The following is a 27,991-nucleotide window of genomic DNA, read 5'->3' as shown; positions in this document are numbered from 1 at the left end:
CCCTGCCTTACTCGGCGATTAGTTAGTTATTAAACATATGCACATATGTATATTTATATATATGTACATATGTATGTATTATTATATATGAGCAATATAACTACTCAATATATTTTGGGCTATTTGCCGCCATTCGGATTATCCGCCGGAATTTGTATTGCATATGAAGTATATTAAAATTGCGGCGTAATAGTTATTATAGCGGTAGTGGTGGTAGTGTTGTTAACACAAATGTGGTGCAAACAAACAACAACAAAAACATTTGCAATAAAAGTTCAATTGCTAGCAAAAATAGCATCAACGTCAAAGCTAAACGCTCAGCTGGATAAATTTCTCTGTATCTTTCGATTTCGATTGGATTAAATTTACTATTTTTCGCTAAATATACGCGCATATATGAGTGTATGTATATGTGCATCATAAATACCCCTTGAAAAAAATTGTGCGATTAATCCCTAAAGAGATTGGTCTCCGATTGATCTCTTTTGTCTACATTTGGGCATAATTGATCCCCTTTATATGTAGCCCATTTTAAGAAATATTAAAAAAAAACGGCAACGAAGTGAGTAGAATATAAGAGATTACAGGTGATCGAATGTAGTTATTTAAGAAAAATGCGGAGCCCTATACCAAACCTAAATTACTAGGATTTAACGACTACGCAGGAGTTAGGGTTAAATTTTCGGATAATATTTATTATTCCATTTTGAAAAGCGGGCAAACAACTTACATCAAATAGATTTGGTAGCTTTGGTAGTCTCTGCCATGAAAACTGCGACTGGCCCTATTTGAGACCTTATTGAACCTTAAAGGGACTAGTCTTCATATGTTCCCATATGGGTGCAAAGGGGCTTGGTCCTATCGATCCCTTTCGGGTACGAATGGGTACAATTAGTGTCTCCATAGGATATGCTCAAACAAAAGGGAACAGTTCAACTCATAAAAAGAGATCCAAACTGGCATTGGTCGCATACACCTTTGCGACTAACCTCCGATTCATCCTAGACTAATCGCATTTTTGTAGGGATATGTAGTATATAGTATTTATGTGTCTTTCGTAAAGTATTAACGTGCGTATGCATTTAAATTTCTATTTCAAATACAGTTATTTCGGTTAGTGTCATGTTGTATTGGTTTTTCTCTGTAATTATTTGTAAACTGTCACGCTGCATATTTGTATATGTGTACTAAGCGGGGTCGATTCGATTTTTCGATAGGTTTAGGGCTAAGGAAAAAAAACTTCCACTAAGCATACCCAAAAAAATAATTTTCGAGCCTGCAAATTTTGAGTTTTTTGACTACCTACTTAAAAAATTTTCATTTGATTTTAAAATTTTCATGTATACCCTGTGCGACTCAAAATTGTCCGCTAAAAACTTTGGCGATAACGGTTTTTTGAAAAAAAAAATATTTTTTGAGTTTTAGGAGTGTTTTGGTGAAAAATTTAATGAATTTGTCTCATAGTTCCTATCCCACTTACAATTATGCGATAAAAACGTTGGCATTAACAGCTTAAAAAAATTTTTTTTTGGTTTTTGGGACTTGTTTTGGTCGAAATCGATTTTTTTCAATTTCAAGGCTCCAAATCATTTTTTATGTATATTTTTCCGTTAGACCCACCAATAAGAATACCAAAATGATCAGGGGACGAGCTAAGTTGATTTAGCCATGTCCGTCCGTGCGTCTGTCCGTCTGTCCGTTTGTTTGAACGCAAACTAGTCCCTCAATTTTTGAGATATCTTGATGAAATGTGGTAAGCAGGCATATTTTGATGGGGGATTTGACATTTGTCGGAATCGACCGGATCGGACCACTATAGCATATAAGTACCATACAATCGATTGTTCAGTAAGAGGGTTTTCGCCATTTCTGCCCCATTTCTGCCTCATTTTAACAGCTAGCAACATCAAATTTTACCACAAGCTTACGTATTGGGCATAGATGGTTGTCTGAAAAAATCGTCAAGATCGGACATAAAAAAAAAAAATCCTCTTATCTGAACAATCCGTTGTATGGGAGATATATCTTATATATATGTCCGATCTTGACGATTTTTTCAGACAACCATCTATGTCCAATACGTAAACTTGTGGTAAAATTGATGTTGCTAGCTGTTAAAATGACGCAGAAATGGGGCAGAAATAGCGAAAACCCTCATATTGAACAATCGATTGTATGGGAGGTATATGCTATAGTGGTCCGATCCGGTCGATTCCGACAAATTTCAAATCCCCCATCAAAATATGCCTGCTTACCAAATTTCATCAAGATATTTCAAAAATTGAGGGACTAGTTTGCGTTCAAACAAACGGACAGACGCACGGACGGTCATGGCTAAATCAACTTAGCTCGTCCCCTGATCATTTTGGTATACTTACTGGTGGGTCTAACGGAAACATATACATAAAAAATGAGTTGGAGCCTTGAAAATAAAAAAAATCGATTTCGACCAAAACAAGTCCCAAAAACAAAAAAAAAAAAATTTTATTTTTTTTTAAACTGTTAATACCAACGTTTTTATCGCATAATTTTAAGTGGGATAGGAACTATGAGACAAATTCGTTTTCATCGGCAACACTTTTGCACGTTTCTGAAGACCCCTTAAAAAAAATGGCGAAAAAATAAATTTTTTCACCAAAGCACTCCTCAAAACCCAAAAAATATTTTTTTTTTTTCCAAAAAACTGTTATCGCCAAAGTTTCTAGGGGAAAATTTTGAGTCGGACAGGGTATACATGAAAATTTTAAAATCAAATGAAAATTTTTTAAGTAGGTCATGAAAAAAACCTAAAAAATCAAAGAAAAAAGTCAAAAAACTCAAAATTTGCAGGCTCGAAAATTATTTTTTTGGGTATGCTTAGTGGAAGTTTTTTTTTCTCAGCTCTAAACCTATCGAAAAATTGATGGCGCGATATGGGTTAACTTTCGTGCATGCAAATCAACCCAGCTTAATGTGTACGCTTGTATGTGTTTGGTTTAGCTTTTTTCTTTGCTTACTGTTTGCAGTAATATTTGGTTGTTTTTACAATAAGTAGATTTGTACATAACTAGGCCAATTCTGATGTGCAAAATTGTCGCACAAATGCAAATAGCTTTACACAATTCACATCTAAATTTTGTTTATATTTAGTATGCCTTTATGCACAAGCAATTTGATCATTTATTCGTAATGTGTTTGTACTTTTGCACTAATTAGAAATTAGAAAATTGCAAAAATTGGTAAAATGTCACTTTTAAAGTAAATAAATGTAAGCTTTTTGAACTTATTTTAGTGGACAAAAAACTTAAACATAAAAGTAAAATTACTATCAAGTGCATAAACAATAAAAATATTTGTAACTGTCATTATATTCTTGTTAGGTGGTTTTTGTCGAAGGCTGAGGTAGCACTCAGTCTATCCAGAGTCAATAAACACACCTCTTTTACTTTCTAAATAAATACACATTATTTTTTTGGTGATATTTGGTTCAGACGTACACACGGCGGAGAATTATATTTAGTTTTATTATTGGAGGGTGAACTGTAACCAACCATGATTCATGGAAGAGGTAACAGGCGTAGGATCGGTGAACAGCATCCAACTCTCGGTGTAATCGGTGAACAGTGACTGGGTTTTGGTCGACGAAAAACTTGCGGCTTCTGATGCAATCGGTTAACGGTGACATGGTTTACAGCGGACAAGTGCCTTATCGATCGGTAGAGTGGGTGTTATGATGGTTGATGGCAGCGATGACAAATCGGTGGATGCAGGTGACTCGGTGATGACAAATGGGTGACTCGGTTCCCAATCAACCAATGTTTGGTGAAATTTAAACCGAGCCAATCACAAGTGCGATCGAGGGTGAACTAGTTGTCTCCATACCCAATATCCTGTACACCAAAAGGAGCCAAACCCACCTTAACAACCCTGGAAAAAGTCCAACATACAACAACGCCGAAAGAGAGCGTGCTGCATGAGAGTAAGATTCGACGCCTCCATGATTGATGCTTATTTTAACTTAGAACTGGTGTCTGGGTCGGTACTAATGCCAAGAATTGTGTGCACAAGTACATAAGTAAGTCTACAAACATACGGCGACGCACTGCCAATGAAGCAACACCACTCTGAGTCTGACATTCAAACAGGCACTGAATCTGTCAGGATACTCCAACGCCCATAAAACTATGCAATTTACTTTCCAGGTTAAAACTTTCAACCATGTTCCTATATACAGAAACGAACAGAAAAACGACAGTGACAATTTTTATCAAATTTCGTTAGTTAAATTCGACGTTTTTATTTTCAATATTGTAAGAAAAAGTTTCTATGAATTTTGTACGTGACACTATGTAAATAAGTCTCAAAAGCATTTTCGAAACAACTCGAAAATTCGAAAAAATTTATAGCTCAATCAATTTTATATGAAAGAAAATCTAGAACATCTTTCGGAAAATATGATCCAAAAGTCAATGTAAATTTCAAAATACTTATAACTTCTACTTTGCTAAGCCTATTTTGCGAAAGATCGAAGCCCAGCGCGCCTCGGTTGATTAGACCTTTTCCGAAATAGCACGATACTCTTTCAGTTGATACTGGAAAAATAATACCGGCAGCAGAACTTAGCAGCTCTGGAACAATATTTTATAAGAGTGTGCAATTACTGACGAGCTGACAAAATCAGCCAAAACCTCTTCGAAAGATTTAAGGACCACTACTCGTTGACGACACCGAGTACCGAAGACACCAAAAAAAGTTCAGATTAAAACACAGTGGCTATGCTCGCTAGGTCATGTTATGCGTATGAAAGAAGATGCTCCGGCCAAAAAAGTAGGACCAGTTAGAGAAACTGGCACCATTAAGCTCAAAGACAAAGCGAAGTAAACTGTTAGACTAATTTGAAAGGGCTACAAAATTACATACTCAAAAACAATTCAGAGAACCTCAAGTAAAAAGTTGGAAATTTACTCGATTTTTTCCGAAAAAGTTTTTGAGGTTGATCTACGTATGTAGTTTCAATTACAAAACTAATGGAAGTTTTTTTTTAATTAAGAAAATAAAAAAGGAAGAATTTAGTTAAATATGATAAAAGCTGCCACTGCTATTTTTCTGGACACTGCTGTATCTACGTACATTCATATGTGACATACATATTTACAGCACGCTTGTCACACAAAACTGCTAGCAAAAGATATACTAACATACAAATCTAGCAAAAAAACAAAAATAAATTCGAGCTCAATCCGCGAAAATTGTAGTTTCACTGTTGTCGCCATTATTTCAATGGTTACAGATGCGTTGTTGTTGTATTGTTATTGTTGTGCCGTTGTCGGTATGTTTATTTTATATCCCTTACTTAGTCGTGGCAATTTTTTCTGACTTACTCTCCTATCGGTTTGTAAATAAAAATTTTAATATATAAAACGAATTCGTGAAATTGTTATACGAGCTTTTTCAACAAGTTTTTTTTACTTGTAAGCTTTAGATTTTTTTTTTTTTTTGTTTTGCAAAATTTTTTGCATATTTTCGGCATAAAGTTGGCTTTAACTTGATTTTCATTTCATTGTTGCAATTTTTATTTTTATTTTATTTGTTATTTTTTCTTTAACTTTTTGTCACAGTTATGGCAATATTTCATTCCATGCTTAGGTTCATTTTGTTGTATATTTACATTTGTATGCGTGTATGAATATTTACTTACATATACATATATGTATATACTGCTGCTTGGATAAATTCATATGTTATATTTAACGAGTTTTGGAGAATTCCGACTTTACTACAAATTACTTTCCTCGAAAATTACACAAAAAATGTGTAGTGAAAGGACATGTACCGGTGCGTATACGTAAAATTTATTTTTATTTAATTGTTATATAAATTAGGTTGGGTTGAACTGACCGGCCAATAAGACCTCACATTGACTGAATATGTCTATAGTGCTACAAAAGTTTGTTTGACGACCACACTGAAGAATCCCAATCAGGTGCCAGACATATTTTATAGAATAACTCCGTCCTCTTGGCGAATACTATCATTTTTCTAGGGCCCAGCTTAATTGCTGCCTCGAGATCTTGCAACTCTGCTGCCCCTAATAGCTGGAGCCTTTACCTGGCGAGCGTAGGACATGAACACTGAACGTGCTCAACTGTTTCTTCCTGCAGCTTACACTTACTACACTTGCTGTTACTGACGAAGCCTAACTTATAAGCATATGACGCCAGAAGGCAGTGTACAGTCAGTATGCCCATCGTTGCCCTTAAATCTTCTCACTTCAGAAATATGAGCCACTTTGTGAGTCTAATATTGTAAGCTTTTCACATGATCTCAGAAATTTTACAGCCCCGCGCTTCTGTCCACACTTTTCCTGCTTTATGGGTCATATGTACCACCTGTCTCCTTTTGATTTCTCCAAAACGGATTAGGATGTTTACCGTAGATTCAGCGCGTGCAGCACCTTCCTTTGCCAGCTCATCGGCCTTTTGGTTAACTTCTGACCTTTTATGACCTAGAATTCCGTATAGATATATGGTCTGGCCTCAGCGAAGTTTTTCCAATGCTTCTTTGCATTCCAGAACACTTCTTGATTAAGTAGTGTACGAGGTTATTGCTTTTATCGCCGCCTGACTATCAATATTTATATTGACGCGACTGCAGCTTAAGCACGCTTCCCACAGAATAACTGCTGCTTTCTTCACGGCTATAATTTCCACCGGAAAGAGGATTTCTGGATCGACGTAGTAAACAGCCGACCCGACCCCTTCCGTTAATTTGCAACTATCGGTATATACGTAGTATTTTTTGCCATTTCTGCACCACCCTGGCGCCTACCCGCCGGCTCAGTTGTGGCCCCAGAACTCTCTCGAAGCTTAGGCACGGGACCATATATTCCGCTTGCCCGATATTAGATGATTTTTATAGAGGATTTGCATATAAAACTCTATAACAAATAAAAACAAGTAAGGACGGGACTGTCTTCAGCTGTGCCGAAGACTTCATACCTTTTATGAATGGGGCTGAACTATAATCTTATCATATTCGTAATCTCCAAATAATGCGCTGTATAAGATAAGAAATATATAGTGAATAGATGTACATACCTAAACGATTTCAAGATAAATATAAAAAAATGGCAAAAAACCCCCTTATCTGTACGATCGGTTGTATGGGATATATATTATATATAGCTCTGATCGAAATGATTTTTACAGGAAATCTTCTATGGTATATTAGAATATATATCACCAAGTTTCATGTTTTTGTATTGGAAACTAAGGGAGAAATGGCCAAAAATCTTTCTATCTGAACGATCGGTTGTATGGGATATATACTATATATAGCTCCGATCAAAGTGATTTTTTCAGAAAATCTTCTATGATATATTAGAATATATAACACCGAGCTTCACGTTTATACTTTCTAAATTGCGGCAGGAACGACCAAAATCGTCTTATCTGAACGATCGGTTGTATAGGAGATATATTTTATAGTGGTCCGATCCTACCGGATCCGACAAATGTCTAATATAATACAAAAATACATCCTTGTGCCAAATTTCATTGAGATATCTCGAAATTTGAGGGACTAGTTTGCGTTCAAACAGAGAGACGGACGGACAGACGGACGGACGGACAGACGGACATGGCTATATCAACTTATTTCGTCGCCCTGATCAATTCGGTATACTTAATAGTGAGTCTATCTTCTATATTTCTCAACCTTACAAACATAGGACCAAAGTTAATATACCATTTCATGTGCATGAAAGTTATAAAAACAGAAATGTTACGTATACGCACCGGTACACGTATCTTCTGGTGATACGGATATATTTGCGTGTAATTGGTTGTTTTTAAATGAAATTATGTGTTTATTTCTGCTCTGCAAAGAAGGTAAAAAAAACAAGGAAGCCGACATTTAGAAAGTTAAAAGAATTTAGCAAAACTTTCTCAGTTATTAAATCAATTTGGCCCAATTTTCCAATGCGACAATCGTTTCTCCGAACTACGATACGTTCTCAGCACCCTTTTTTTATGGCGACGCGTCCGTCGAATTGTATTTGTATCCACCTACATATTTCAAAAGTTATTTATATACACAATTCGTAGTCGTTATTTTTAATATTTTATTAAAATTGATTGCATCACTGAAGCATAGTTGCTTTTGGTGTTGAAATGGCATTTTAGTATGTTGAAAATAAATATTTTTCTCTTAATTTACTTGCAATATAACAAATTTTTTTTTGTTGAATGATAAAAGCTTAAAAGCAGAAGGATTCACATTGTATTGGTTTTTTGTTCGAATAAAAAAGATCATTATTGAACTGCCGGAAAAAATTAAAGATTATTCTTATCATAATGTTTTTAAAAAACTGTATTTGCATATTTGAGTAAACCATATCAGAACGCAATAACTACAATAGCAGAGATTTTAGAAAATTGAGGAAATATAACTGAACACGTTAGGGTATCCAAGTTCGGATGTAGCTATTGATAAACGTAATTCGCAGCTTCGATAAGCTACGAGAACCAATGAGAGACTGACTGGTCCCAAGTCTAAGCTTTACCTTCAAGGCAATTCATGTAAATGTTGGTCAACCAGCAGCAGTAAATTCACAAATAATTTTGAAGCTGCGCAGAAATAATGCAATGCGCGAGCTCGGAAACACAAGTTGGTTTACCTGCAGAGAGACGGCAACTGTCTTTCGCGTTTTCTCAGAAGCTTCTTTACGTACCCCTATTTTCTGTCCTTATTTCTTACCTCGAAATGACAAACTCACCTAAAGATTCCATCCCTAGGGGATAATTTACTCCTGCTGGCTCTTATATGGAGCCGCATACTAGAACCTCTAGTGACGTAAATGGAGATTCCGATAGCCAAGGGGTTTGCACTTCTCCCTATAAATTTTCATCGGACCGTAATGCTGAACGACGCTGTTGCATGCCATGGCATTGTCACCAGAGCATATAATTTGTGTGAAAAAATCTCCCAAATAAAAACATACTGTAAGAGATATCCCTATGCAAATGAAATCAATTAAAGCTCGGCTTTGTGTGGAGTAAAATATATGATCCTGTTTATTGAATTAGATATACAGAAGTTCAAAAACGTTGAAAGGCTGAAAGTTCTGAGCTGATCGTAGTAATTATTGTCAAAGAACTCCAAAAAAGTTTAAATTCTTGTTTCGATACAGTGCAGCCGAACGCAATTCCAATAGATTTCCTCCATCGTCAGTTTGATAATATTTCACTACACCAATATCTACATCTCATCTACACTTCTTAAATCGTGGGTAATGGCAGCACAATTTATTTTGTAGAAACCTAAACAATGTGGGTTTCATAGATCGCAAATACCCAGGGTCCGAAACTGTTATTCCTTTTATAATATAATTCCTCGCAAAACTGTTAATTTTGAACATTTAATATATTTGGATCAAGATCAAAATTATTTTCGGATTTTTATTTTTTGAGTCCGATATAACTAGTTAAACTCGGACTTTTAAAAATAAAAGTCCGGAAATAAAAGTTAAATCCGGACTTTTATTTTTTAAGGCCAAAATAAAAGTCCCGCTTGATAACAAAGAAACGGTTTATCCGAAACAAATAATTTTTTTTAAATTCGGATAAGCCGTTTCTTTGTTATCAAGCGGGACTTTTATTTTGGCCTTAAAAAATTAAAGTCCGGATTTAACTTTTATTTCCGGACTTTTATTTTTAAAAGTCCGAGTTTAACTAGTTCTATCGGACTAAAAAAATAAAAATACAGATTTTACTTTTATATGTGGACTTTTATGGAAAAAGTTCGAAAAATAAAAAGGATGCATGATTCGACACGATATTGCTATAGGGATACCTGGGAACTCAAACATTTTGACCAGGACATTTTCGACTCCGAAAAAAAAAAGTAATTATTTTCCGTCCCTGCAATTACCAGTGCACACTTAAACTTACATATGCATAGAAGCATAGAAATAAAAGCTGCTGCTACAAACTTATAAGTGGCCATCGGCTAAACTTCAAGTTGCCAACGTTTTGTTTTGGCACCAAAATAACTAAAAACAAGTAAGGAAGGCTAATTTCGGGTGTAACCGAACATTACATACTCGGCTGCGAAATTACAACTTGCAAAATTTTTCAACTACCTTCTTTTAAAAGTGAGCGGTGCCACACCCATTGTCTAAAATTTCACTAATTTTCTATTCTGCGTCGTTAGGTCAACCCACCTATGAAGTTTCATCGCTTTATTCCTCTTTGGTAATGAATTATCACACTTTTGTCGTTTTTCGAAATCTTCGATATCGAAAAAGTGGGCGTGGTTATAGTCCGATTTCGTTCATTTTAAATAGCGATCTGTTATGAGTGTCCAGAAACTTACGTACTAAATTTCAGTAAGATACCTCAAAATTTACTCAAGCTATCGTGTTTACGGATAGACGGACTGACATGGCTAAATGAATTTCTATTTTTCGCCCAAATCATTTTGATATATAGCAGTCTATATCTATCTCGATTAGTTTATGCCATTACGAACAAAATTAATATTACTCTTTGAGCTCTGCTCAACTGAGTATAATAAAAGTATAAATTGGGCATTACACAAAGGTTACAAACTGGTTGTTGTTGGAAAGTAAAAATGATTTTGTATATTTACTTAATGTGTAGTCTGGTAAATCGAAAATCTGCTTAATCTATTGCTGTGGATTTTTCAGTTTTATACTTTACCTTGATAGAGCTTATTTTGCCGAAGATTTACGTAGATGCTGGCATCATACCTTGGCGTTTGTATGTGCAGTTGTGTGTGTATGTTGGTTGTGGACAATCCTTCAGTTACTTGCGGTGGCATCTCTCAGTTATTTTCAATTTTTCTTCTGTAAGTCTTTGAAATGTGTTAGTAATGCACAGAGGAGCATAGGAGTAAGTAGAAATGTTTCGAATCGTATATTTTTGACGAAAGTGAATATACAGAATACATACAAATACTATGAATACTATGTAAAACCTCCGAATAGATTTTAAGCTGAACTTCTCTTCCAATTCGCGTCGTGCTCCTTTTAATATTTCCCACAAATTGGCGGGAGGGGACCTACATATTTTATGCTTGCTAAACATGCCGAGGGGCGACAAATATAATCGAATAGAAAAAATTTCTTCTAATTTAAAAACTTGTTTCGAAAATTTTGATGTTGCTTGGACGGGGCGTGAACCCAGGATCTGCGATGTCGTAGGCTTAGCATGCTACCATCACACCACGGTAGATAGCAGGTTCCATGTGGTCATAATAAATCGTTCCCCAGACGATCAGTCTAATACCTTCATGATGCTTGTGACCAGTACGTATTGGGTCTATATCCGGCAAAGGACCATCAACATCTATAACACTCCCCTGTACCTTCAGGGAGAGTCTTTATTGTTACAGCAACAATGAAAACATGCCAAGGATAAAATGCAAAGGTATGGAAAGGGAAGGACAGTTTCGTTTATGATATCTGCGAAAAGTTCCCGTGTTTTCTTATGGATTTGTTTGATTGTGAAAATTCATCTGATTCTACCCTTCGAAATCGTCATGAAATATGTAGCACGAAGCAATATCCTCTAACGGAAGTCCTAAGAAACCTGCAGTTTCAACAGGGTTGGGCCACAGAGAGAGGTGTGCTAGAGGCGTTTGTTCCACATTGAATTTGAAAAGATGGTTGGTGTCATGTGGGGACACGTCGCAAGCAGGAAATACATTATGTATATCGGCGTTGATTCTGGATAGGTAAGTGTCTAGCCTTTTACAGTATCCAATTTAAAGTTGAGCTAAAGGGACGCGTGTCTTCCTTGGAAGATCGCTTTTCTCTTCTGCCGGGCAATTCCTGGCATAGATGTCCATCGCCTTTTTGTGGCTATCACTGAGGGTCATTTCTACATATGGCTTGGATATCAGGTGCCGTATTTCCTCATAATGTTTACGGAGATGAGTTCTTGAGACCCTGGGGGCGGGGTCCTTTACTTAGATATCTGCTGGGATGCCTAGGTTTCTTTGTATTCATCAACAACTGTTTGTTCAGCTTTTCATTTCTCGCGCTAATGGGGAGCACTCTCGCCTCGCTATGAAGGTGGTGCATTGGGAACATAAGAAGACAGTCCGCATAGGTACTGAAAGCGGTGTTTTGACAGGCCTGTAGTTTCTTCCAGTCAGAAATCAACCTGTAACCATTATCGCGTATTCATCAGGGTAAGAAACAATGGTAACTTCAGGTGGCGAAGGTAGCATAGAAATTAAACAAAAGTGGAGATACAACAGCACCATGTGGCACCCCTTTTTTAATTCTTCCGGGTTAAGATATTCCTTAATTGCACCGATGTCTGCCTACCAGACAGATAATTTGCATTCCACCTTTGCAGACTAGGAGGAGGAGGGTACCCTTACAAGTCTTGCAGTAACATGCCGTGACCTACTGTAACAACAGTCGTTGATAAGTCTATCTCTTCTAGTATTATTGTTACGTACTATATATATGTTAGAAATTTTGTTAAGATTAATACTGTAAGCCCTTTTTCTTTAAAGTAGGCATGGTCCTTATCCGATTTTGTTCGGATCTATATATAATACCAAGGCCCATATTTCCGCCATATTGCGAAGTTATATCGACGGCTTTTGATTAACGGTTCGCAAAACTTTTAGGTTTTCTTCTGCTTAATGTGGGCGGCGCCACGCTAGTTTTACAAAATTGTAATACATTTATATTGTACTTACATCACAACTTATTGTATCCACTCGTAAAGCTTCACCACTTCATAATTTTTTGTTAAAGCAGTGATCCCTTTTCCCATTTTTGAATGTAGACGTGGATATAATCTGATTTCGACCATTTTCAATACCAATATATCGTCGACGATGCTGTAAATGCTGCTAACTCCATCCAGCAAAATTTTACAGTAGAACGAAAAAGCTCTATTTGAAATTTTAGGAAGCTAACAGCTTTTGATAATTTTGTTGGAGTTACTGATTCTGGACAATACTCACATACTTTTCTTTTACCCCCATATGCAGAAATCGTCTCACATTCCACCATTATCAAAAAGTCGGTTTAAGTTAAGTGCGGAGCTTTTACCGCATCGTCGACACTCTCAGTTTAAGCTCAAATTATTGTGTTCATGGACTGAACTTTGTTGATCTTAAAAATGTAGACCATCGGCACTTGGTAAATTATCGGGGAAAGTATCGATACTTTACTCAGAACTTGGAAAAAATCATCGAGTACGAAATACTCCAATATTTTTTGGAGAGTATCGATACTACTCACTCAGTATTCGTATGGTTCTATCACTAGTTGTGTTGAGGAAGTATATTACTCATACGCCATGGCATCACGCACGAATATACTTACATATGTATGTAGGTTAGGTAAGGTAAGGTTGAGAGGTTGCCAGCACGGCTGGGGAAGCTCTTTTATACAGCATGAAGGTCCGTTGTGATACTACCTAAAATAATTGTGAAGTACCCTATCGCAGTTTGGGAACCGATGCGTGGCAACGATGTATGTAGTTTCGAATAAGACCGATCTCGATCCTAGTTATGTCGTTCGGAGATCCTAGAGAGCTGTTGTGGCAAAATCCGAACAATAAGGCATACATTGTCTCGATGATTCCACCTCACATGCAAGATGCAGCTTGGCAGTACTAAAAGATATCAAGTTTATCACAAATTCGGGTAGTGTTAGGTATATGTCCGTTATATATTTAAATAGTTATATACTGCAAACAATACCCTCTCACGGAAGGTACTGGACTCAAGGCCTGAGCCAATCACCATAAAAATCATTAGAAATTTTCTTTTTTCCAACACTTTATGAGCGGCATTAGTCGGATGGGGAAGCAACCGACCACCGCGTACCCAGAGGAATTCCTTAGACAGTAAGTTCGTTTTCCGCTTCCTTGGCTTGCCGTACTAAGCGAGATTCTACTAGAGCTCACTGCAAGTAGCCGAATGCGCTCCCGACGTTGTAATGGCTCTACAAGACTCACTGTCATAGGAAATTAGCCTAAACAACTGACAGAGTGCTTCCGACGCTACATATCTGAGTCATAAAAGCTTTCTTAATGTTAAAGGATGCAAAGCAAAGCTAACAATAAGCACTTACATTGTTTTATCAAAAACCAACCAATTACATACAAACATATATGTACCAACTAAAAACCCGGGTACTTGTGTAAAATAGTGGTAGGAAGAAAATGGAGTCTAAAATCCAAAATCGAGATGTTTCTTATACGGACTGCTTCAGGAATAATGCAACTTTAAAAAGCTGAGTAAAATATAGGTAGCGCCTTCGTAGGGTTAACAAGAGCTTCATGCCGAGCTGACGAAGCAAATTTGATCCTTAATAATTTATCTTGGGATCTTCACGAGAATGGAAGAAAGCTTCTTAGCTGGAAAAAGCAGACAAATAATCTCCTGAGGCTATATTCCCAGCCTTTTTGCAAGACTTTGAAATTGTGCATTGGGCACTAAAAGTTCTCTCATAGGACTTAGTATCAAAGATCTGCTATAATGCTCGCTCCTATCACGAGCTCATCTGATATTGGCTTAACGTATTTTCCACATCGATTGTGCCAAAATTTGTTGCGCGACATTTGTTTAAAGTTTCTTTTTCCTAAATGAGTTAAAGATTTATTGCTGGGTGAAAATTTAAATACTTGTTTAACAAAAGCACTCAGCTAGTCGAAAAAAACTCTGAAACTTGTTAGCTGACATTAAAAAAATGGTGATAATAAATTGCGTAAATAAGCGCCCATCGGTGTAAAGTTTGTATAACGCAAGCAAAACAATACCAACCAAGAAAGTAGACGACACACCGAATCTGTGGTCATCCACATACACCTGGATGCAGGCATAAATTGATCCCTACAACTAATAATCACACTTATTTATGTATATCCTTAGTATACAATTCATACCTTAGCCAAAAAATTTAACATGTGACGGTGTCCTAAATACATACATACATATATACGTACATACCTTCTGTGGGGAAAGTGTTTCTTTTCAGCCAACTTGCCTTTACCCGATTTGAGTTTCTTAAATTATTCGCTTCCTTTTATTTATATTTGTATGGTTGGAGCTTTATTTAGTTACTGCCCTTTTATTAATTTACTATACAATTCTGCTCTCTGCCCATGTAGAAGAATTGGATGCTGCCCTTAAACGTAAAGTTGGCTGCCAAAATGTGCGGTTGTGCGTGAAACCCTACAAGAAAATCCATAAAATATAATATGTAAATTTTTTTATGTGCGTTCGATGCCAAACTGACAGCGGCATAAACATTAGCACACAGTTTCACAAGCGATTGGACCAGCCAACGGAAGGCTTCAGTGAACTGCTAGCGGTTAAGGTGGCACCAATTGACCGAACGCGCATCAATTTTAAAATAAACAAAAAAAAAAAAAAAAAAACAATGCCAGCAAGAACGTACATTATCTGGAAGAAAAGTTAAGCATCAGCGTCCAAAATTTCTATTTCAGAATAGCTATGAATGTGACTATATTATCTTAATATATATATTTCTTCCGTACGTCTGTTTGTGACTGAACTCCTCCTTAACGACTAGACCGATTTTGATTAATTTGTGTGTGTGTTCAAAGAGGTTTGAGGATGCTTAGGATTCACAATTTGATCTGGGAAGTGGACCAGGGACCGACTTATCCTAAAATCCTATACTAAATCGTATTAATGGTGTGGTTCGTTTGAAATTCGGAAGAGGGGTTCCTCTTTGACCAAGATAATATGTATTTGACAATTTTCTTATTCCGAGATGGATGGGTTTTGCAAAGGCATGAAAGAGCAAGTACGGGATAGCCCAGGAGGTCCAATGTGGTCATATTACATCGCTCTCGAGATGGTTGGGCTGGTACCTTAATGGTACTTGTTATCAGAGCGTACCGGATCTATATACCGCAAAGGATCGTCAACATCGGTAACACTCCCCAAAACCTTAAGGCATTGTTTTTGTCGAAATAGAAATACCAAACATCAAAAGTTACGTAGTATAGGTAGAGGGAGTAGAAATGAAATTCAAATTCGGAGCAAGAGCGAAAGTGGAGGTAGGAATGAGTGGGAGTGAAACGAATAATTAAGTTCGCTATCTCTCTTTCTCTGAGCCAAAACAGAAATTGGGCAATTCACAAAAGTATCATGTGAAGATTTGAATTGCTTCCATGGTTTTCAATATAAAATTTTATTAGAGCATAGCACATACGACGAATAGGAGACCTTGTGATTTGCCTAAATATCTTAATTTTTTTGAGAGAATTGCCTAAATTTTAGGCGCATAGGCGGTACGTGATATTTACTTCGGTAAATTGCATTGTTGTAATACAGGACACAGACAAATACTTTGCCATTTGATCGAGTTGTCAAGAAAATTCTTGCCAGGTTAGGCTCTAAATATAGGGGAACAAATCCTTGAAGTATTCATAAGAATATTTCTCCCATAGATTGATGGACTCTTTCATTATGCCAAATGCGATCATTGAATATATAAGAATGACAAGATGCACGAGCTTTACACAGATACCAGCGTAATGCAGCGAAACCATATGCTTAAGCCATGTTGCAATTACTTATGTCAAGGACATTGAGTCAAGTTTGCTCACTATTGCATAGAAATTGAATTAATGCTAATCTACTTAAAGCACTGCCAAAGCTCTAGTATTTTACTTTATAGTTAATCGTGTGATTAAGTATAATAGTAAAATTATGCCAATATAGAGTTTAACCACCCAAATATCATACAGAATAATACAGTTGCGATCTCCATAATAGTAGTGCAAAGATTGCGCAAAAGAATTTAAAAAAGCCTTTTAAGCACATCGAACTAAAAAATTTAAAATTATTTTTAAAATCAACTTAAACCAAGTAAGGAAGGCTGAGTTCGGGTGTAACCGAACATTACATTACAAATTGCAGCTTGCAAATCTTTTAAATTACCTTCTTTTAAAAGTGAGTGATACCACGCCCATTGTCCAAAATTTTATTAATTTTCTATTCTGCATCATAAGGTCAACCCACCTAACAAGTTTCATCGCTTTATTCGTCTTTGGTAAGGATATCGAAAAAGTGGGCATGGTTATAGTCCGATTTCGTTCATTTTAAATAGCGATCTGATATGAGTGCCCAGGAACGACATAAATGAATTTCGTTTTTCGCCCAGATCATTTTGATATATAGAAGTCTATATCTATCTTGATTAGTTTATGCCGTTACGGGGTACCGTTATGCGTGCTTTGCACACAGAGTATATTAGCTTTGATTGAATAACGGTTGTTTGTACAGGTATAAAGGAATCGAGATAAATATAGACTTCCATATATCAAAATCATCACTGTCGAAACAAAATTTGATTGAGCCTTGTCCGTCCGTCTGTCCTTTAACACGATAACTTGAGTAAATATTGAGATATCTTCACGAGCTTATCTGGACCCAGAATAGATTGGTATTGAAATGAACGAAATCGGATGGTAACCACGCCCACTTTTTATATATACAACATTTTGGAAAACACAAAAAGCCTGATTATTTAGTGAATAATACACGTAGAATGTTGAAATTTGACGTCTGGACTGATATTGAGACTCTTGATACAAATTTGAAAACATTTTTGTGATAAAATCAATTTTACAAATATTACTAGCAGACCCGGCAGACGTTGTTCTGCCCTAAATTTGGCCTATCTGCATACATTTTAATAAGCTTTTTCCGTCTAACTCTGCCCTACCCCCCTTCACTTTTCCTTATTTTTATTATTCACTCCTCCCTCCGTCTTTTTCGCTTCATCTCCATCTTCGTCTCATTCTATCTCTTTCTCAGTCTCCTTCTCTCTTTTCTCTTCTCTCAAGTTTTTCTTCTTCTTCTTCATTTCTTATTGCCAGTCCCAGAGGGTGGTATGTATTTTGTTCCGGTCCATTCCGAGTCTCAGTCCCAGTCCCATTCCGAGTCTCAGTCTCAGTCCCAGTCCTAGTCCTAATCCCAGTCCCAGTCTGTCTCTGGTATACTTCCCGGAAAAAAGCATCGTAAATACTAATATAGGCAAATTTATATATCTACGAAATTTCAGGCAAATCGAATAGGACGTATGTAAATAGGTATGTGGGTATTATTAATTCTTGTCTTTATTTCGACTTCGCATGCATATTTATCAGTTTTGCCAGGTTGATGCGACTAAATCGAATATCACAATGAACTTTAGAGCTCTCATCAACAGCTTTCATTTGATATCCATATTGTATAAACACATTCTAGGGGTACCCGGGTCCACGTTTTGGGCTATATATCGAGACCGTAGCCCCCCAGTTGTATGAAAATTATCCTGTACTATAGCACTCATCAACAGCTTTCATTTGATATCCATATTGTATAAATTCATTCTAGGGATACCCGGGTCCACGTTTTGGGCTATATCTCGAGACCCTAGCCTCCCAGTTGTATGAAAATTATCCTGTACTATAGCACTCATAAATAGCTTTCGTTTGATATCCATATTGGACAAACACATTCTAGGGGTACCCGGGTCCACGTTTTGGGCTATATCTCGAGACCCTAGCCCCCCAGTTGTATGAAAATTATCCTGTACTATAGCACTCATCAATAGCTTTCATTTGATATCCATATGGGACAAACACATTCTAGGGGTACCCGGGTCCACGTTTTGGCCTATATCTCGAGACCCTAGTCACCCAGGGGTATGCAAATTATCATGTACTATAGCACTCATCAACAGCTTTCATTTGATATCCATATTGTATAAACACATTCTAGGGGTACCCGGGTCCACGTTTTGATCTCAAGACCCTAGGCACGTAGCGAAAAAAAAGTTAGACGGTGGCCGATTCTTAGACCTACCCAATATGCTCACAAAATTTCATGAGAATCTGTTCAGCCGTTTCGGAGGAGTTAAGCCTCTAACACCGTGACAGACGAATTTTATATATTAGATTAATCATACATCAAAAATCATTAAACCTATCGTAACAAAATTCGGCATAGAGGTTGCCTTTACTCTTAAGGAATGCTTTGAAGAAAAATTAACGAAATCGGTTAAGGACCACGCCCACTTTTATATAAAGGATTTTTAAAAGGGTCGTGGACGAATAAAATAAGCTATATCTTTGCAAAAAAAAGAGCTTTATATCAATGCTATTTCATTCACCAAGTGGATTTATAACAACAAAGAGGGCAAACTTCACATTTTAAAAAATGGGGGTGGCACCGCCCCTTTCATGACTAAGCAATTTTCTATGTTTCGGGAGCCATAACTCGAAGAAAAATTCGCTCAGAATGGAACCATATGTATATGTATTATTGCGCAGCCTTGTAACACTATTAAGCACACAAAACAAACAACAACAGCATTTAAGTGTACAGCTGGGTATGCAATTTTCGGTTTCACCCGAACTTAGACTTCCTTACTTGTTTGGATTATGGTGCTATTGATGTAAATAGTAAACATATAAAGGATAGAGGACTTTTTAACAACCAATTACTTTCTAGAACCGAGTACTTGTTTGAACAAAGGTACTCTTTCCAAATCGGGTACTTTTTTAAAACCGGATACATTGTAGAACCAGGTTATTTTTTAGAACAGAAGATTTTCTTAAAATCGAGCACCTTTTTGAACAGAGTACTTGTTTCGAACCCGATCCTCTTTTGAACTGGGTACTTTTATAAGAGAGCTGTGCGCTTTATGGAGCCAAGTACTTTTTTGAATAAAGGTACTTTTTCTGAATCGGGTACGTGTTTAAAACCGGATACATATTAGAACCGCGTTCTTTTTTAGAACAGAAGACTCTTATAAAACCAGGTTATTTTTTGAACCGGTTTTTTTTTTCTTAAAATCGAATCCTATTTGAACCAAGTACTTTTTTCGAACCCTATCCTTTTTTAAACTGTGTAATTTTTTTAGATCTGTACGCTTTCTAGAATTGTATACTTTTTTAAAACCGTATACTATTTAATACGTTTTCAGCAGAACTTTTCAGTACTTTTTTAGAGACGGGTACATTTTGAGAACCTGGTACTTTCAAAAAACTATGCACTTTTTTAGGGACAGATAAGCTACTGAGCCTACGAACGCACTTAAAGTGGTAGGCTATACTAACAGTAGTAAGCCACTAGTCCAAAAAAGAGTTACATACTCACAGACATACAAGTGAAAGTAATATAAGAATGTTAAAAAGAGAGGAAGTTCTAGAGATATCTTAAATTATACGACGAATGTTTAATACCCAAGAATGGTAGTCTTGCAACTTGCACTAAATATCGCGGAATCAGCATATAATAAGGTACTGTCAACCGTAATATCTGAAAGTCGTTTTGTATAAATGCCGTTCTTTAAACGAATGCTAAGGTAGGGCGTTTTTTTTTTTGTATAGTCTGTGGTAGGGCGTTCTCGAACTGGCAGCAAAAGGGAGTGGTATTCTACTCAGCTGTCGAAATATAAAAGTTTACTTAGTATTAGCTGCGTGCCTAGGATATTACAAACATACTGAACTAAATATTCTGACAAATACTAGCAACACTAAGGGGTACTATCATATCTAAGCCGATACTAAGCAGTGACTCATATGCACATCAACAAATCAATCATTATGTCTACCCATATGTCCATACGAGCAGCGGAGAAGAGACGCACAAACACATGCACATATCTTATATGAGATGCTCCCAAAAGTAGGCAATTATCTATGGAAGTGTCACTCAGATACACGCGCATATGAGAAGCTATACACGTGCATCTGTAGTTATAATTTTATAGCAGTAACTAAGTAAATTCTGGAAGCGCCTAGAAGTATGCGAACGAGAAATCACAGAGTATAAAAGGCAGCAACAGTAGAGGCACGACAATCAGTTTGATTTAAGCAAGCTATTGGTTGTGAAGTATCAGTGTTATTTTCAAGTAGTATAATAAAGACCATTTTTGCATTGTTCAATATTGCAGTTATTTATTCAGCAGTTTAGTGATTCGAACGTTAGCATAAGGTTGCAGATAAGAGGAATTGTTCCGTAAATTCCTTACAACTTTCCCGTCAATTAAGACCTCGTGTAGACTGAATGTGTCCATATTTTTAGCAGAATTGGTTTGACGGCCAAATGGAAACAACCCAGATATATATTTACCATGACTTATGTTATAAATTAACTCCTTCCTATTATCATATGCTTGTTTAACTGCTAGGCCCTAGTAGCTAAAGCCTTGATATAGCGAGCGCAGCACAGGAACACAGAGTGTGCTGAACCATTTCTTCCTGCAGGTCCCACTTAATGGACTTTGTGAGAGCACATTGCTCTCAAGTGGTCCAATGAAACCAGGCTAATCTTGTTCATCCCGAGTCGTTGTTAACCGTCGAAATCTAAAATTGCTCAGCTTCAGAGGAAACCACATCAGCTAAGAAAAATAAATGCTCTATTAGTAATTAATATACATGCATATAACGGATAGAATTATTAGGAATTCTAATTCAATTTGTTAATGAATGTAGTTAGCGCTATTAAGAGAGGAAAAACCGAGTCCGAAACATCTAATGTGCTATAGTGGGAGGTGTAATTCTGACACAAACAGCGGAAGGGTTCATTTAATTCAAAATTTGTTCTACAATGTTTTAGGTAGAGAGGTTGAAAGTGTCTTGTAGGCCGGGAAGGGACGTAAAAGTTTACTTCGCTAGTGATCTAGAGACCGAACCATTTAGTAATTTAATCATAAATTCCATTCCAAGCATTTCTATACGACTAGAAATGGTGGGAAGGTTAATAAGTTGCAGGCGATTAGTATAAGGTGGCAGATTATACGTAAAATCCCAATCTTAAGGAGAAAAGTAAGAATTGTTTTTGAACTGATTCTAGCCGATCAATATGAACTTGGTAGCTTGGGCTCCAAATTATTGCACCATATTCTAATATCGGTCTGACTAATGTTGTAACAAGAGCTTTAGTAACGTACGGGTCGCTAAATTCTTTAGACCATCGCTTTACAAACGCCAGAACACCTCTAGCCTTAATAAAATTTGCAGTAGCATGAAGGTTGAAGCTAAGTTTGCTGTCCATATTAACTCCAAGGTCTATAAAACTGTAAACCTGTTCAAGATTATAATTGTTAAGAGTATATGAAGCTGAAGTAATCTACGAGAAAGCACATAAATTTGCATTTTTTAAGATTAATTGGCATATAGTTGATGGTGCACCAATTGAGCAATGTGTCCAGATCTGATTTTAAAAAAGACTTCTTCGCTTGACGCATAGGATCAACAAATATTTACAGCATCACCGTACATAAAAATTTTAGAAAATTTTATTGTTTTTGAAATATCGCGTACAAACACCAAGAACAGAATTGGGCCAAGATGACTTCCCTGAGGAATTCCAGAAGTTACATCAATGACATGGGACAAAGCATTTCTAAAGATTACTCTTTGAGTTCTGTCAAGAAGATAAGACCATATCCATTGCGTGAGAACTGGTTGAAAGCCCAGAATATACAGTTTATGAATAAGTAGCTAGTCACTTATTTTGCCAAACGCTTTAGTAAAGTCTGTTTTTACCGACGAGATTACACTTACATATAAGCATATAAAGCCAGAAGACAGTGTCAAGTGCGAATACCCAACGGGAGCTTTAAGACGTTTCTCTTTAGAAATATGAGCAACTTCGGGAGTCTAATGTTGTAGGATTTCCTCATGCTCCTAGAATTTTTACAAACGCGCTCTTTTGTCCATACCTTTTCTGCTTGATGGACCGTATGCAATTTCTGTGTTCTTTTAATTTCTCCCAAGCGGATTGAAGCGTCAACTAAATATATTAGTAATGCTACTTATATTTTAACCACCACTGCTCACACACACATACATATGTATATATAACGCTTATGGTTATTTCATTTATTTGAAGGTTCATCTAAGCAACTAGAAAATACGGAACTCTCCAATGGCATTGTTCAAGATGAACCGGAGATAATCGCCCAGCAGACCGATAAAGTTGATATACTTCTGCATTGTATTAAATCATCAACGCGTGATGCTGCTTGGATTTATGGACAAGTGTTGTGCCAAATTATACGTGATTTAGTGCCACCAAATGAAATATTGACGAAGGTCATAAAAGAGTTTCTAGCTATAAATCAACCGCATTGTGATGTTATTGCAATGATTGTATATCAGGTAAGTCACTCATATAAACCTTAAAAATATACATTTACACAAATAGAGTTGTTTAGACATACATAAATAAAAGTATGCAAGTATAACAAAAGATTTGTATACATACGAGTATGTTTATGCATGGGAGTATGTATGTATGAACCACATCATTGAAATTGTTTTGATATTTGACTTGTAGATCCTGCTTTAGCCTTTGTGTGTGAGAAGTGCTGAGTTCTTTGAGGAAAAATACGCCAGAAGTTGTATGGCTTGGAATTATACACTCTATTGCTTAGCAACAATTCCAAAAATAATACAGACGCACTTAGTGTAGTTACCCTGCAAAAAATATGACTAGTTCAACGAATATTCAACGAATGCCAAATTACAGCTTGCGATACTTTTAAATTACCTTCTTTTAGAAGTGTGCGGTGCCACGCCCATTGTCCACAATTTTACTAATTTTCTATTCTACTTCATGCGGTCAACCCACCTATCAAGTTTCATCGCTTTATTCGTCTTTGGTAATGAATTATAGCATTTTTTCGGTTTTTCGAAATTTTCGATATCGAAAAAGTGGGCGCGGTTATAGTCCGATTTCGTTCATTTTATATAGCGATCTGAGATGAGTGCCTAGAAACATTGTTAAGATACCTCAAAATTTACTCAAGTAAGCTCTGCGAGCTCTGCTCAGCTGAGTATAAAAATTCAGCTACATATAAAGCGCGAGAGTCAATATAATTAGAGAATTGACTTATCTTGTTTTGTTGATTTTCCGACAGGGTGGATAAATGATGTATATTGGAACGATTTTCCGTCATCCCTTGTCAAATTTGGTTTTGAGATAAACCGGTTTCGGCGTTGTGCCATCATCAGTGTCGATTTTCGTCCTGATGTGTTGTTGTCGTTTGTCCTGTATTTATAGTTCATAGGTACAAGAGCAGGTATTGTCAAATGTTATGCTTGTGTATATTTAGTTATGTGTATGTTATGTGTGTTCATTCAGAACCGAGGGTGGTTTACTAATCGATTTGTGTGGCTGACTGAGGTAGGTAAAAATCCGTAATTTTAATCGTTTGACCTTCTTTGTGGGTTTGTTGTTTTGGTGTGTTAATTCTTTTGTGTTTATTTGTTGTTGTGTGTTTGTCTGCTGTACCTGTGTTGATTACTTTTTTTCTTGTAAACAAGTTTTAAAGGCTCGAATATTGTGACAGAAATTGTGTTTATCTGTTCGTTTATTATTCTACCGTCGAATGTTTTCTGTTTGTAGATTTCCATGTTTTCTAGTACGTTGAGACGTCGGCCTTTTGCTTGTATTTGAAGAACCCTAACTGTTTTATTGATGTTTGCTGGGGAACATTCATTCTCGACCATGTGATTCGCGAAGTTAGACTCGGGTATAATGTTTGGATTCCGTATTTTTTTTGTTGTCATCTCTAATATGTTCTCTGAACCTCGTTCTTATTTGCCGTCCTGTTTGTCCTATTTAACTATGCTGGCATCCTCAGGTAAGCTTGTTTACGTCGTGGCTGCTAAACGGACCCTCTGAGTTAGTGTTAGTTCTTAGTTTTCGCCCTAGATTTTTCGATGTTTTGAATGCTGTGTTAATGTTGTATTTTTTTAGAAATTAGAATATTCATATCATCCGAATTGCGGAATTTTTAGATCGCTTTTCAAGTTACTTCCCGGTGTGGTGGAAGCTTGAAATTTAAAATATGGTGCAGTGGCTAGTGTAAGATCAATACGCATGACAACAAGTTTCACTTCCCATTTACATACAGAGTAATACCCCATACCTAGTTAAGAAACCGACGACAATAAGAGGGAATAAATGTTGGCGGCCGAAGTGAAATTCTAAGAATTATCGCACAAAACGGAGGAACCTTCGATAATTTCTCATTGAGATATACTTGAAACCTCTGCTAAGTGGCGTACGGATGGAGATCACTGCTTTGAATCATACGTAAACGAGTAAATAAATATTTATAGTTCGTATATGCGATAAAAACGTGATCTGCTTCTAACTGCCACAATGCTACAACGTAATTTATTTTTTTTTTTTGAAGACTATAGAAATGGCCGAAGCTTAATATCTGTTGAACCTTTCTTCTAAGAGTTAATACGGAAAGGGTTAATATGGTCCGACCCTGTTGAAACAGCCAGTTTCCTTGGACTCGGGTTAGAGGACTTTGATGACAATTTGTGAGTGGTCGTGCCCATTGAATGTGGCGAAGCACTGTTAATACAACAACAACTGGAAGGGAAACTTTTCATGAGCTCTCGCGATGTTCTTGCCACAGAGTATTTTCTTAGTTATATTCAAAATGTCGATTCGCTTATATCTCAAAATTTCATGTTGGGTGTACTCTTTTATTGCTATTTAAGGTCTGAGTAGGTTATGACTTTTTAGTATTTGCCGTAGGAGAACTCACAATAACGTACCAAACCAAACTGAAGTCAGTTTCTAAAATCAAGTGTTTTGCTTTATCAGAATTTAAGTTACAGTTTCCCTTTTGTTAGTGCTCTTATTCTGTCTACACAAACTGTTTTGTGTAATCTACATACATTCGGGTACGCCTTTGTATGACTGCGAGCGTATTCCCGTTACTTTGCATTCCATTTCCTTATTTATGGTACGAAATGATAACAGGGCAAATATATGTATATACATGGTAAGTCAGAGTTTGATACACAGGGCTCGTAAGATTTTCCATTATCAAAATAACTAAAAGAAAACCGTGATATAGTCGTAAGTTGTTTATTAAAAAAAATTTTTAAATATAATTTTTTTATATTTTCTAACAAATCTAAAATTATAATAACTGAACTCATTTTTATTTTCAAACAAAATAAAAAATTCCAAAAAAATTATAAGTATTTCGAAGGTCATAAAAGTGTTTCAAGCATAAAAAGATACACAAAGCTAGCTGGAGGCAGTCTCCTGATCGAAGAACACGAAACCAAATCGATCACGTAGTGTTCGACTGCAGACATAGTTCCAGTTCCCTGGATGTGTGTACTCTACGAAGTCCAAATATCGACTAGGAACCCTACCCTTGTGGTTACCACAATACGTACATGCCTCTGTGTAGCAAAGAAAGTGCTCGCAATGACACAAGAAAAATTTTGTCGTCAAAAAGCTGCTCACGAAATAGACAGCTGATCACTCGGCTCTCAAACATGCTCACTGAGAGCTATCTTCAACCTGACGATGTGACCGAGCAGTGAGTGCAAATTTCGCTCTCATTACGTACCGCCATTGCTGACACCATAGGCTTCCGGCGAGCCCATTAAAACAACGGGGAATATCGAGCTGCTTCGAAAAAGGAAGACGCAGCGTGCAAGCGCGAAATGTTCGGGATATTGGAGCATTAACGTGAGGCGAAGAAGGAAGGGATATGCCTATTTATAAAGAAACAACGTGAGGCGGAAAGGCGTGAGTCCGAAGAACTTCAGATGCTGGCTGATAGGAATAATGCCCGAAAATTTTACCAAAAAATCCGGCGGAACACGGAAGGTTTCCAGAAGGAACGACGACCTGGTAACTGATGTACAGAGTATGCTCAAGTTTTCTCCTCATTGCTAGGTATCGAAGCAGAAGACCACCCCGATTTCCAATCGCCGATCATGGAAAACACGTACCGATACCTAAAAGTCGCTCATCATACCTGTCCTGATGTATGGCTCGGAATCATAGACGGTGTCGAAAGAAAATGAGAAATTAATTCAAGGGGTTGTGTAGCTCTTGGAGTGTTCGAGAGAAGAGTTCTCGGGAAGATTTTTGGTTATATCCGTGATGCCGGCGGCGAGTATCGGAGAAGGTATAAGATGAGCTGTATGAATAAAAACTCAAAGCTTCTTAGGCTAGGTCAGGTAATGCGAATGGGAAAAGACGCTGCGGCCAACAAGGTATTTCAGTCGACGCCACAGTTTGGAAGCAGAGGAAAGGAGACACCTCCACTGATTTGGAAGAAATAGGTGGACGAAGACTTTACCTCTCTTGGTGCTTCCAATCGGTGTCAGTTAACGCGAAATAGGGATAGCTATCGTGACTTACTTCAAACGCGAAAAATAATGATGATCACACTCAGTCTGTGTGAGGTTTTTGTTTACCAATCAATTCAACCTACATAACATTTGCATAGGACAGGGCATAATCTTATAATTGCATCCTGCTATGATTCGTCTATTCATTTTCCGAAATCCGGTTCTCCGGCAATATCTCTATCTGACAGGAACCTATTAAGTTGTATTGAAAATTAAATTACGTAAGTGGCTAAAATTTTTAAAATGAGTGGCGCTATAAATATGTCAATTTATACGTACAAATTTATACATATTGTGGCGAATATTAGCATCAATATGCAGTTAGTAAATAATCTCAACAACAAAAACAACAAGCAGCCAAACTTACATAGAAGGCGACGAAGAATATCTCACATACACATATGTAGTCATCAGCTAAGAGCAGAAGTTGATACTCAGACATACACATGCATATAGCTAGTAGAAAAGCATAAACTACAAATATACATGTATATATATGTAAAATACCAAGCAAGGAGATACAACAGTTCTAGAAGGTGAAACGTCTAGACCTTGGGAGAAATATGCGGACGAGGCAACAGAGAGCATAAAAGCAGTGCAAGCTGAGGAATGACTACCAATTAGTTTGATTTAAAGACGCTATTAGTTGTGAAGTACGTAATAGTGAAGTATAATTGTACTAATCCCAAAGTAGTTTAAATAAAGACCATTTGGTAATACTGAATAGTGGAGTTATTTATTCGACAGTTCAGCGATTCGAACATTAGCACAATGTGTACAAATTTCAGGAATTACCCAGA

The 27,991-nt window shown here is 36.8% G+C and overlaps 1 protein-coding gene across 1 annotated transcript in view; it reads left to right on the top strand.

Annotated features, from left to right (window-relative positions):
• htt (huntingtin) overlaps positions 1–27,991 on the top strand; it is a 395,162-nt gene that overhangs the window by 358,766 nt on the left and 8,405 nt on the right. The window contains exon 28 of the mRNA XM_067768365.1: positions 22,897–23,165. Within this exon, the coding sequence (XP_067624466.1) occupies positions 22,897–23,165 (269 nt within the window). The remainder of the gene's footprint in view (positions 1–22,896; positions 23,166–27,991) is intronic.

The sequence above is a fragment of the Eurosta solidaginis genome, chromosome 1 (assembly GCF_040869045.1).
Source record: "Eurosta solidaginis isolate ZX-2024a chromosome 1, ASM4086904v1, whole genome shotgun sequence".
Classification (NCBI taxonomy): Eukaryota; Metazoa; Arthropoda; class Insecta; order Diptera; family Tephritidae; genus Eurosta; species Eurosta solidaginis.
Note: the sequence above shows the minus strand (reverse complement) of the source record. Positions and strands in the feature narration are given on the sequence as shown.